The sequence below is a fragment of the Ostrinia furnacalis genome, unplaced genomic scaffold (assembly GCF_004193835.3).
Source record: "Ostrinia furnacalis isolate ACB-3 unplaced genomic scaffold, ASM419383v2 OfSCF4231, whole genome shotgun sequence".
Classification (NCBI taxonomy): Eukaryota; Metazoa; Arthropoda; class Insecta; order Lepidoptera; family Crambidae; genus Ostrinia; species Ostrinia furnacalis.
The window spans coordinates 210,275-223,449 of record NW_021134470.1 but is presented as its reverse complement, the minus strand read 5'-3'; the positions used below and the strand labels follow the sequence as shown (position 1 = coordinate 223,449).

General features: G+C 36.3%; 1 protein-coding gene across 1 annotated transcript; it reads right to left on the bottom strand.

Annotated features, from left to right (window-relative positions):
- Positions 1 to 313: 313 nt before the first annotated feature.
- On the bottom strand, positions 314 to 10,617 carry LOC114359072 (FK506-binding protein 5). Its single transcript, XM_028313321.1, has 7 exons — positions 10,111 to 10,617; positions 9,579 to 9,699; positions 8,560 to 9,239; positions 6,358 to 8,477; positions 5,696 to 5,973; positions 1,501 to 1,705; positions 314 to 477 (listed from the first exon to the last, which is right to left on the bottom strand). The coding sequence occupies exons 1-7, from the start codon at positions 10,340 to 10,342 to the stop codon at positions 391 to 393; spliced, it is 3,723 nt and encodes a 1,240-aa protein (XP_028169122.1). The 5' UTR covers positions 10,343 to 10,617; the 3' UTR covers positions 314 to 390.
- Positions 10,618 to 13,175: the final 2,558 nt, after the last annotated feature.

Here is a 13,175-nt window from a genome sequence, read left to right as displayed (position 1 = left end):
ATGAAATGTATTTTTGGTATTTAGTTGACACACGGTTTTGTAACTATAATGTACCTAATATGATTGCAATATAATTTTTGTGTATGGTGCTCCATTGTAATATAGGTTTACATTTGTATCCTATTTTCAAAATAAACAATTCCTAGACCCCGGAAAAATTGTTTTAATTTTGCAATTCTATTTTGTACAGTGAGCCACAGCCAGTTCTTTCTGTGAAGCTGGAACTACGTGGTCCACATGTACAGCATGTTTGTATATTTTTTAGTCAAGACTATATTTTTAAATGAATATCGTAATAAATGAAACAAAAATGTAATCTCGTAAAACATAATTTCATTAATGAATCGTAAACTCATAATATCACACTTAAATTAAATATCGGAGGTAGTTCTATCCCTGGACCGTGTTTCCTCTTATGATGTCTGAGAACACTCCATGTCGCGGCACACTTATTTTGTTCACTATATCTGGCACCACCTGAAACAATCCATCCACAAGTATGTTAGAAATTGGATTATTGAGTTTGAAACGTTATTTCACTGTAGGTACTGGGTATTATAAGATAGCTGAAGTTAAAGGCTTGTTATTTAGCGGTTTATCATCAAACAAAACTGTCTGTTCCACGCAGCGGAGGCCCTTATCGACCATTTAACCATTATCAAACCATTTATTTGTAAAAACAGGAGGCAGGGATACATCGGTAGGTGGTATAGATCGTTTCATCCACGTAGACGCGCCCCACCATTCTTCCGGAGTGTTATCGGTACACGCTAAATTATCCATGTGTGCACACGCACACTACAATAATGACGCACGGATTGATCGGATCAAACTCCCCACCCCGTACTTCCCTCGACTAAAAATTGGTGGGCCGCGTCTTCGTGGATGAAACGATCTAAAGCCTGGTCCGTGAGCACGTAGAATTTTGTCCAATGACCCCAAGCTACCTATCCGCGACTGTGAGACGGGCGCCCGCAGTGAGTGTGCGAGCGCGACAGCAACATAATTACGCGCGAGCGATAAGGATGGGTAGCTTGGGGTCATTGGACAAAATTCTACATGCTCACGGACCAGGCTTTATACATAACTAGCTGACCCGGCGAACTTTGTTCCGCCTTAACGGCAATAAATAAGCAGACTTTTTTTATTTCGAACGGGATAAAAAGTATCCTATGTCCTTCTCCTGGCTCTAAACTACCTCCCTGACAATTTACAGCTAAATCGGTTCAGCCGTTCTTGAGTTATAAGTGGTGTAACTAACACGACTTTCTTTTATTATAGAAAAAAAGATAATGAATACTTTTTTTTAATGCATAACAAGACAGTTATTTGACCACAATCGCACCTGATGTTAAGTGTCTAGTGCCCGTTTTCACCATCAATCCCTAATTTTTAAGTGGGGTATGGTAACAATTAACAGGAATTTTGTTTACATAGGGGTCACTTATAAATTAGGGCTTGATGGTGAAAACAGGCCTAGGACTCCTTATTGTTACATACCTTGATCCGCACCTCCCTCGGCATATACTCGTGGAAAAACTGGTAGAAGTCGAAGTGCGTGGTGACCACACCCAACCGCGCCATTTCTAGTTTCAGCGCGTCAACCGCCGGCGCCGGCGCAACGGGCACGCGCCGTAGGTCCTTGGCGAAGTGGTATATGGTCTGCACTAGCTTCTCGGCGCGCACGCGGGCTTTGTAGTCGTATCTGGGAAGTAATAAGGGCTATATTTGAAAGAAGAAAGAAAGAAATAGAATTTAATACAGTAAGCACAAATATAAACAATATAACAAAGGCCACTGTGTCAATAGGCTCCCCGCTCATTTGCGATCGGTATTTCGTGTTATTGGCATGTAAGGTAGGTATAGCTTGACCAGGAACATAAAAACCCTCGCCATGTTGCGGAAAACTAATGGTACTAATTTCTTTTAATGGCAACAGTAACTGAAAACTTCATTGACATGTCACCTTGCATGTCAGTCTATTGCTGTCAAAGTATAAACAAGCTTTATTTTAAATGTGCGCAATTGATTTTGTGAATTAAATTGCTAAAATATTTTTATAGTCTTGAAAGAAAAGTGGTTCACAATGGTGTTAAAGTATCTGTCGAAGAGAAATACTAAGGGTTCGGACAATATTTTCATTGAATAATGTTTTCGACAAAGGTTGTCAAAGTGACTGACATGTTTATCGTATAGTACAGTACACTATGAAAATTAGCTGTGGTTTGTTTCAACTACCTATTTTAAAGTTTTTTGTCACTTTCTTAGTGTTGAATTTTATGGAATTGGGAAAGAAGTACCGAGTTTGAAGCGTTCATGAGCAGACATTGCAGTTGAATATTCAAGTTCTGAATTTGATTATTGATGAATAATTTAATAAATCCTACACTAACTCTATTGATGGTTTCCTTTAATTTATTTAAACCAGGTTACCTATAATAATAATATTTTTTCGTTAATTTATGAAAATTTCAAATTAGCCCGTAATCCTGAATCCTGATACATAAAGTTAGCCTATTAATTTAACACAGGTACGACTGTACTCAGTGTTGCACTATCAAATGCAATTGACGCGCCTCTATGCCAGGGTTTTTATGTTCCTGGTCAGGCTATAACTTTGAAGTGGCTAAGACAGTGGCGCCACACAGTAGTTTGATTTTAAAAATAGGTGGACATACGATCGAAAGTCATAATTTCACCGAAACAAAAATTGTTTTGGACAGCATTTTGAATGCTGATCAACATTTGTCATTATGCATTTTTCGATAAAACGAGCCTTTCATGCTTAAAAAAAATATGTCAAGAAAATTTGTATGGAGAAAAATCTTTTTTATTTTTTTTCTGGCTACTGTTGCAAACTGTAGCGGTCAAACCTTATGTAGTCGTAAGTACCTATGGTGCCTAACATTACTACATAAATGCTTTTTGCGGGCACGCGCGGCGAAGCGAGTAATGGACATGCAAAAATTTAAATATTTTTATTTATTCATTATTGATTTTAATGCCCTTAAAGTAATTATTAATAGATAAATATACTTAGTCTAACTTATTACAGCCCCCTATTACCTCATTTCACGCTAAAACCTTTCAAACTAGAACCTAAGTTTGTAGGTACTAGGTAGTCTAAGTTGTTTTTATTGTCATTATAATATTCACTACTGGTCTACTGGTTATCGATTTATTAGATTAGGTAGATGTCAACCCTTTACCTAGGTATATACCTACTTCTTGGCACTTATAATACCGACATACATGATTAAAAAAAGTCTTCAAGCAAGAACCCTTGACTTCAATGGTTATGAAAGATTTTTTAACTTTCTAGAGTAGTCCTGAATAGATCCTTAAATCATTTTGACTGTCATAATCGATTACAGTAGGTAGCGGGATAGTTTCAATTTTGATAGAACTGTAATTTCCAGTTCTTCTGTTGAATAGTCTTATACTTTCGCAAAAATATTCTTTTTTTTTTGCTCCTTTAAAGAGGTGTAAGTTTCTTTCCCTTCGTCTTAAAAGATAACGTACATAACACCTTTATAAGTAGCCTCAAACATAAAGCATAAAGCATACCTTTACCCAATCATCGAACTGAGAAAAATCTGAAATCCGACATTTATCACCTTCTTCCATTCATGTCTTCAATTATTATCTTCGTTCGAAAAACAATCAAAAAAAGATATTTTAGCCTATTCACTTATCTTGATCAGAGTGTTCAAAATAATCAAAGTCACTCACATACTTACTTTTTCCGAAAGAATCCAATAGGCAGGTTTGCAGTACACCAAAATGTTATCACATTATCTGCACCATGTATCAGCAGTTTTTGTGTACGTTAGCTGGCATATAAAACTATAGGTAGAGGTGTACATAATGGATCTGCAATAATGTGTGGCAATACGGCTCGGAAACGTGGCCTCTCAATATAGGCCTTATAAATAAGCTCAAAATTGCACAACGTGCTATGGAGAGGGCTATGCTCGGTGTTTCTTTACAAGATCGAATCAGAAATGAGGAGGAGATCCGTAAACGAACCAAAGTCGTTGACATAGCCCAACGGATTAGCAAGCTAAAGTGACAATGGGCAGGGCACATAGTACGCAGAACTAATGGCCGATGGGGCAGCAAGGTTCTGGAGTGGAGGCCACGTACCGGAAAGCGCAGCGTAGGACGTCCACCCACAAGGTGGACCGACGACCTCATAAAGGTAGCAGGAAGGCGCTGGATGCAGGGCACCACCAAGCGGCCATTGTGGAAATCATTGGGGGAGGCCTATGTTCAGCAGTGGACGTTCTATGGTTGAAATGATGATGGATGATGAATAATGTGTAGAAGAGGGTTACGGATATTTCCATTTATGATGGAATTATTTGACTAACTGAATGGAGAGCCATAAAAATGTATTGTTTACTATATGGGTTGAAACCCTTACTGAACCCACTACCTACTGTAATCGATTATGACAGTCAAAATGATTTAAGGATCTATTCAGGACTACTCTAGAAAGTTAAAAAATCTTTCATAACCATTGAAGTCAAGGGTTCTTGCTTGAAGACTTTTTTTAATCATGTATGTCGGTATTATAAGTGCCAAGAAGTAGGTATATACCTAGGTAAAGGGTTGATATCTACCTAATCTATCTTACACGATAACCAGTAGACCAGTAGTGAATATTATAATGACAATAAAAACAACTTAGACTACCTAGTACCTACAAACTTAGGTTCTAGTTTGAAAGGTTTTAGCGTGAAATGAGGTAATAGGGGGCTGTAGTAAGTTAGACTAAGTATGTTTATCTATTAATAATTACTTTAAGTGCATTAAAATCAATAATGAATAAATAAAAATATTTAAAATTTTGCATGTCCATTACTCGCTTCGCCGCGCGTGCCCGCAAAAAGTATTTATGTAGTAATGTTAGGCACCATAGGTACTTACGACTACATAAGGTTTGACCGCTACAGTTTGCAACAGTAGCCAGAAAAAAAATAAAAAAGATTTTTCTCCATACAAATTTTCTTGTCATATTTTTTTTAAGCATGAAAGGCTCGTTTTATCGAAAAATGCATAATGACAAATGTTGATCAGCATTCAAAATGCTATCCAAAACAATTTTTGTTTCGGTGAAATTATGACTTTCGATCGTATGTCCACCTTTTTTTAAAATCAAACTACTGTGCGCCATCTTGTCAGGAGAACTCGCATTAGCTCTGACTAAGTAAGTATGCTTCTGTGATTCGCCAGTAGCATCATACGGCATTTTTGTCATAGTTATGACAAAAATGCCACATTTTCATGTGAGTTGAGCACCCTTTCTGGGGTTGAATCAACATGATTGTCTGAAAATAGAGCATTTTACGCCTGCATAAGAAGTCAAAGTGCATAACGTTACTTTAAAAAAAATTAAGGCTGGGTTGCACCATCTTATTTTAACTTTGTCGAATGTCAAATATCTGTCAAACTATATACAAAAAACACCGGTTATCGTTAAAGTTACGGTCAAAGTTAGGTCGTGCAACTCAGCCTTACTATTTCATGTGATTTGAGCTTTGTGGGCTTGAATCAAAATGATTGTCCGAAAATAGAGCATAAGAAGTCAAAATGCGGAATGTAAATGTTAAAAAAACTGAACATAAAACTGTTACGAATTTTCAAATAATTTCTCGGTTTTTTTTGCAAGTGTCAACTAAATGATGCTTACTTGGATTCCAATTTGCTCTCCAAAAACTTGTACAGTCTCTTAGTAATCCACGACGCGTTGCTCGGCTGGAATCTCTTAGGCGGTTTGTACTTCATATCCTCGAGTAATTCTGGCGGCAGATCGCCCAATGGTATCAGGGCAGACTTCACTGGCTTGGCTTTAGGCTTGCTGGCCGCTTTGTTAGGCTTTCGAGAGGAGAACATCGGCCTAGCTGGCACTTTGAAAGGGTTCAGGACATCTGTTGTGGGCGCTTTTAGAGAATTTCTTACTGCCTCTTGCTGTAACATAAAAGATGAAATATGTATAAGAACCAGCAAATTCAAATTATTTATTGCATGTCACATGGGTAAGGGTTGATAGAACATAATTTGTACATGTGACGCCCAGTGAAGCAAATCTATTGCTATTGATCAATATCATTGAATAATAATTAATTATGATTGTTTTAATTTGTGTGCTCTTCGCAAAAAGCGCACTTTTCTGTACTAAATATTCAAAAAACTGTTCAACTTTAAATTAGTATGAACAAAATCGCGCGCTCATTTTGCGAAGAGCACACTGAAAAGCAGCAATAAAGAAGTATAAACAGGAAACTATAATTAATCAGAACTACAAGAATCAGAAAAAAATACTAAAGCTTGAAGAATAAAGAGTAAACTCACCATTTTTAAGTTCCGTTCCATGTTCTGTTTTTTGATCTTCTGCAAATACATTTCCAACGTGGTCTGTCTTGTTCGCTTCGACACGTCATGATTGGATTCCTGTCTGTCTTCTTCTACTGTCATCTCACAATCATCAGGAACCATCGACGCTTCAGGTAGCTGGAGTTCTGTGGAGTTAGCTTGAGGGAACTTAGCAGTCACTTCACTTATCGCCGTTTGTCGCTTGGCCGATTTCTCCATGACCAAAGCGCGTAAGGATTTTCTAGGAGTGAAGTCTCTGCCGAAAGTTTGACGGAGCGTCTTCCTAGTGGTTCTATGGGAGTCCCACCCTGATCCTTCTGCGCTTGAATTGGTTGTTCCATCAGATATTCCCGTGCTTTCTCTAGGTGGGGCCAGACTTGGTCTTATAGTCATATTTTTCAGCATAGTGGTTTTCCTTACACTTGTGTTGCGGCCTTGCGCTGTAAAAGATTCGAGTTGGTTCGTTTTGTCATGTAAAATTGCTTCGGGTGAATTAACATTGGTATCTTTCTTCTTTCTGTGGCGGCCGGTTGTGTCGTGTGTTTCATTAGGTGCTTCGTTGTCAGATTGTTGTTGGTCATTGGAGTCCTGGATTTCGTCCTCGCTTTCTTGTTGAACGCTTTCGTTTTGAGCGTCATCGTCCAAATCATTATCCATTTCGGCGCTTTCGTTTTGCTCATCTTCTTCGTCATCATTTTGTACTTCAGCACTTTCATTTTGATCTTCTTCCGTATCATTTACTTGGTCACTTTCATCTTGATCTTCTTCCGTATCATTTACTTCGGCACTTTCATTTTGATCTTCCATTTCATTTACTTCAGCACTTTCATTTTGATCTTCTTCTGAATCATTAACTTCAGCAGTTTCATTTACTTCTTCTTCATCATCGTTTTGTTCGTTATCGCTTTCGTTTTCTTCAGCATCCTCATCATTTTGTACTTCAGCGCTTTCGTTATTTCCATCTTCGTTTTCGTCTTGTACAGCACTGTCTTGTTCCATTTCTGCGTCACTGGCATTTCTATCATCATCATCTTCTATTTCACTCTGATTTTCAACTTCATTATCTTGATCTTCGGCCGAACTCTCATTTTCAACTTGATTCTCTTCTTGATTTTCTTCGTCTTCTTGTTCGCTGTCCTGTGCTTCTTCTTCTTGCTCAGATTGAATTTCAGGTGCGCTTTCATTATGATCTTGAGCTGCACTTTCATTTTGTGCGTTAGTTTCACTATCTTCATGATTTTGTACTAGACTGTCATTTTGGACATCCATTTCGTCTTTGTTTTGTTCTGTCTCACTTTCTTGTGCCATACTAACTTCATTATCTTCGTCTTGTTCAATTATTTCGCTTTGATTTTGTAATTCAACATCTTCATTCTGTTCTTCAGAGTCGTTTTCTGGTTCCTTTGATTCACTTTCTTGTTCTTCTATGTCATTTTGAATCTGATCTTCATTTTCTTCTTGTATTTCTTCATCAACGTTTTCATTTAGTTCCTCTTGTTCATCTTGATCAAGATTGTCACTTGCATTTGCTGCAATCGCTTCTTTGTCATTTCCTTTTTCTTGGCTTGCATTAGACTTAACCTGATCTTTATTCTGATTTACGCTTACATTACGATTATTCTTACTTTTGTTTTGGTCATTACCTTCTTCACGATTGTCAACTTGATCAACATTGATGTCATCATTCTTTTGGGTCTTGCTTTCTTCAGCCTTTTCTTTTTGCAGAGCATTTGAGTCTCTGTGACTTTTGTTTTTGACAACAGTATTATTATCTTGTTTCTGTGTTAGTTCGACTTCCATTTCTACATCTTGTTTCTTTTCTGGACTCATTTTATGCTGGCTAACATTATTTTGTTGATTTACACTGGGTATTTTGCTCTGATTCACGTTTTTATCTTTCACTTTGCTTAAACTTTGCGAAGTGGCGTGGCTTTTATTTTGTTGGGCTGAAATATTGTTTTGAATACTATCATGTTCATTATCATCAACTTCATGTTGATCTTGCATTTGCTGTTCATCATTTGCTTCACTTTTATCATCTTCATCATCATATTTTAGTTCTTGCTCTTCGTCAGATGGTTCCTTCTCAATTTGCTCAACTGAAAATAAGTGAATAATGTAACATCAATAAATAAAATGAACTGTAAAAGGATAATTATTTCTTAAATAATGAATACTTACCAGTACTTTTAGTTTCAGTTTCTTTAATGTCAGGCAATTTACTCAATCTTGGTCTTTTAACTGGAGTTTTAGCTGCGGCCATCATATCCTCTAACTGGTTTTCGACCATGGTAGAAGATGGAAGCATTTTCCACTCCTCCATTTCAATGTCAGTTGTAATACTAGAAGTAGGCGAATGCTCACGTTTCCCTCGCGAAGTGGCACTGTCACGTCTCGTGTCCGGTTTCTTTGGAAATCCAAACACTTTGGGTTGTATTTCAGATATTTCATCTTCACTCTCGGACACAATGAAGTCAGCAAACATATTCTTACGCTTGGTCCCAGCCCGGTTGCCGAAGAGACTTTTGACCTGTCCTTTGACTTCCGCAGCGACATTTTCTTTGGTTTTATTAACTGTTTTGTTTGAAGACAAGTTTAGTAATGCAGCAGGAAATACCGGTTTTGACTTAGGCCTTGTTCCATGACCAAAAAGGTTTTTTGGTGGTACATTGACTGTTTTGTCAGCTGCAGTTGATTTGTGAAGTTTTGCTAGAGTCTCTCTAGTACCGATAAGTTGGCCGAATTTGTTTTGAGCTTGATCTTTCTGTGTAAAGAGTTTCCTTTGAGCGATGACTATGCTGCTGATGGATTCACTATCGCTACTGTCTGGAAGATCTAATGTGTAGTTTTGCTTTTCTTGGCTGAAAGATAATAAAAGGAATGTTATTTATTTATGATAGGAGGAAGGTTTACAAAATATCCATAGTAAAAGTAGCTATGTCTAAAAAACAAATAAGTCACAAAGTGACCTAAACATCTCAGTGCCTGTCAGTAATTTTCATTGGCATTCATTTTATGATGTAGAAATACTTTAATGAAACAGTAAGGACTAAGGTTTTTTTAACAAACATTAAACAACACATTACAGACTGTATGTAAACCCATGTTTACAAATAAAAATAATTTGATTTAATTTGACGAAACTTAACAAGTTATGCTGTAAAAATTTTTTATAATAAACTAATGATGATTTAAATTACCTTAAAACTTCAATATCAATGTACTCTTCAACCGCTTCATTGGTCTCCAAAACTTTATTGTCGTTTAGAACCTCCATGACATCCCTGGAGTTATCGTTCAGTTTCCTCCACCAGCTCCTACCTGGGTTATCAAGATAATGATAAAATAAGATGAAAATGGCTGCAGAAAATATAGAAATCTAGATGGCTATGACATATTGACATAAATTGATATTAAGATAGATACTCTTTAATGTTCATTACATAAAATCTCGACACACAACAGCCAAGTTCAAGAAAAGGAAATCTTGAAAGCTAGCCATCCGAGTGTAATATTACACAAACCACTTGGTGCCACTTTTGACCCTTTTAATTTAGATAAATAATTGACTGAATCAAATTTTTTTTATATCAGAAATTCTAGGTTCTGATGCGCATAGATACACAAATTCTATCAAGAATTATGATGCTAGCTTAGAACCAGCATGATAAATAATGTAACAGAAAGCCATGTAAATATTTAACTATAAACAATTCTATAAAATTTACTCACGTCTAGGTTCCTCAATATCAGTGTCATCATTCAACACAGACCGTCTGCTGGGCGCTGGAGACAGCACAAACGAGTCCTTATTGTTTTCTTTAAACTGGGCCAATGCAGACAGCCTCACTGAGGTGGTAGACCGAGCAGGTGAGCCAACGCTGCGTGTTCGAGATTTGTATCGCCGAGGAGTTATTGGGGCCCCCTGGGACCGGGCTGGAGACGGAATCCTAGATTGGGACATACTTCAGGCCGCTTCTTACAATACACAAGGAAATATCACACTTTTCAAGTGTTCTCTACACCCATCCGCGTCATGTAGTCGTGAACTAGTATTTCACAAAAATTGTACCACCGCGTGCTGTGAAACTGCGATTTACAGTTTACAGTGTCAATCTACAGTAATCTACATTAATTTCTATTAATTACTGCCCACTGAAATAAATTAATGTAACGAAAACAGGCAAGCAAAACAAAAACACAAAAACCGTTGCCAGCTTCTTCTGTCAAACTAATTTTAAAAATAACACGTTCCGTTTTACACTGTTGTTATGATTTATGTATGTCTTTTTTCTTACAACTTGTAAGTTACAAGGTCAAGGACTGCGGGCAAGCTGTAAATTATGTCAAATTTCCGTGTTATTAAAATAAAAGGCTCATTAAATATTAAAAATACATATTAAAGTCATCAATTGTGGACATGTTAATAGATTGATGTTATCAAAATACGACTTATAACGGAACGTTATTCGTTCAGAAACAATTCATTCGTTGTTAAAATTCTATAATGTTCAAATTATGTTTCATTTTTGTAACTTAGTAATAAGCACACATGTATTAGTGATAAGACCTTTAATGTAAGTACACTTAGTAGGCAAATAAATAATTTGAATTTGAATTTGAATTTATTGAGTTATTCTTTTTTAAGTAAAAATTATTAATAAAATGAATAAAATATGCTTAATTAGTTATTTAATGACACAAGAAACATTGACCAACTCCAACTGGTTGAATGAATGCAACGGCAAAAAAAATATTATAGGAAGTCATTTGTTTACGCGGCAACTTTGAAAAAGTTTTTATCTTTCTCGTTGCTCTCGTACAAAGCTGTGGTACAAAGCGTGTAAATTGTTTTGTAAAAAGTTGTTGGTAATGTAGTTTTTTGTAGTCCGACGTCCGTAAAAAATTGTATGTGCGGTACATTAATGCTTTTGAGCGTACAAGTGGAATTTGTAAGTAGGCGAAGGTGAATATTGTAAGTATTTTTATGATTTAAAATTATATTAGTAGGTACCTAAGAACTTTCATAATATTTTAATTAAGTAATTAGATTTCGAGTAAGTAAGATCGATCCCCTCCGTTGAATATTATGGATCGCAAAGATAACTAATAATGAATGTCACGTAAGGTCATTAAAACAAATTATTATGAGTAATTGAGTACCTAACTCATGTCAGTGAACCTTTTTTTTACGTAACTGTAGTAGTAATTCATACACTTTAGTAATGTAAGTAAAAATAGTCGCATGTTTGGTTAATTTATTTTCATACAGATAAGGTAAGTATTTACGCAAACTTATGAACTAATATTATGAAGTGGAATGTTACGTTTGATTGTTTAAACGTTGCATAGCCTAAAATATAACACGGAAGATACTCATACACACTAATAATTGGTTTGTCTTTATGTAAAAAATCTAGTTTAAAACAGCTTCCATCAAAAAATCCTGTAGTAGGTACCCGAAGCACGAATAAATATCGTTCTTATTACAAGTAGTATGGTAGGTACATAATCATAATCGTTTTTTTGTACGTGGCATTCCTACTCTACACGTTATTCGTGCTCAGGGTACTAGTACTTATTATTATTCTGTGGTACTACTGACCCTAAAGTATAAGCAGTTGGTAAACAAGTATGACTTCCTACTAAAAGCAATTTGCCTGTTTGACTGCAAGTGCTTACTGAAACTACTGATTGTAGTATAATATTTAATGAGTATTTCTGATGGACGTCAGGGTTCATCGATAGTTTTAGGTATAGACAACCCACCAAAACATTCTGTAAAAAACTAGCCAAGTCTCGATGAAGCTGCATGTTTATCTCTAAAAAGTAATGAAATCTAGACAAAGTCGTGCCAAGTCTATGGTTCCTTACTGCGATTTCTTTATTATTATAGTTAATGTTGTGTGACTTGGCCGTTGAAGGGTGACAAAACCAAGTGCTCCATAACACCATTGCACCAATCTGTCGCCAGAACCGCTACCCATTGACGATGGAAAATTGCCACTTGGAAAACGTTGATTCAACAATAACCAGTCAATTGTAGGTTTAATAAAGCTGCGTATTTCAATAATACTTATTGTATGATTATCATAATAAAGATTGTTCAACGGCCAAGTCACACAACATTAATTATAACAATAAAGAAATCGCAGTAAGGAACCATAGACTTGGCACGACTTTGTCTAGATTTCATTACTTTTTAGAGATAAACATGCAGCTTCATCGAGACTTGGCTAGTTTTTTACAGAATGTTTTTGGCGGGATTTCACTTCTTTTTGTAGAAAGTGGCAAAATTATTTAACGTCGTCATTTTATCGACATTTTTTTTACGATATTAAACACAAATAAACTCAACGACCTTTAAAATTGACAACGAATCAGAATTGTTTTAATAATAACATAACCTTAGCGAACCTTACGAATAATAAACGAAATCAACGAAATGCAAATTACACAACATTCAACTTAACTCTAGAAAGGAAAAAAATCTGGACACCGCTTGCTAGTGCTAGCGGTGAGCGATACAGGCAGGCGAACACCACGGTGCCGATGTAGTATTGATTATGAATGTGGTGTTACTCCAGATCTTCGATTTTCCTAGTTTTTATAGTTTTCCCTTTATGTGGCCATTAAACCCTAACTCTGTACCAAATTTCAGCTCTCTGAGTTTATGGGAAGTACTAGTTCTATTTTGATGACAGTGAGTGAGTGAGTGAGTGAGTGTCGTAAATGCGAAACTTTGCTTTCGCTTAACTTCGGAACTAAATGACCTACAGACTTGAAAATTTGGATTT

Excerpts from the sequence above, each read along its gene's own strand:
- LOC114359072 (XM_028313321.1), bottom strand. The coding sequence starts at position 10,342 with ATGTCCCAATCTAGGATTCCGTCTCCAGCCCGGTCCCAGGGGGCCCCA. Across the intron at positions 9,700-10,110 it reads TGATATTGAGGAACCTAGAC|GTAGGAGCTGGTGGAGGAAA; the intron begins GTGAGTAAATTT and ends TTGATAACCCAG. Across the intron at positions 9,240-9,578 it reads ATTGATATTGAAGTTTTAAG|CCAAGAAAAGCAAAACTACA; the intron begins GTAATTTAAATC and ends ATTATCTTTCAG.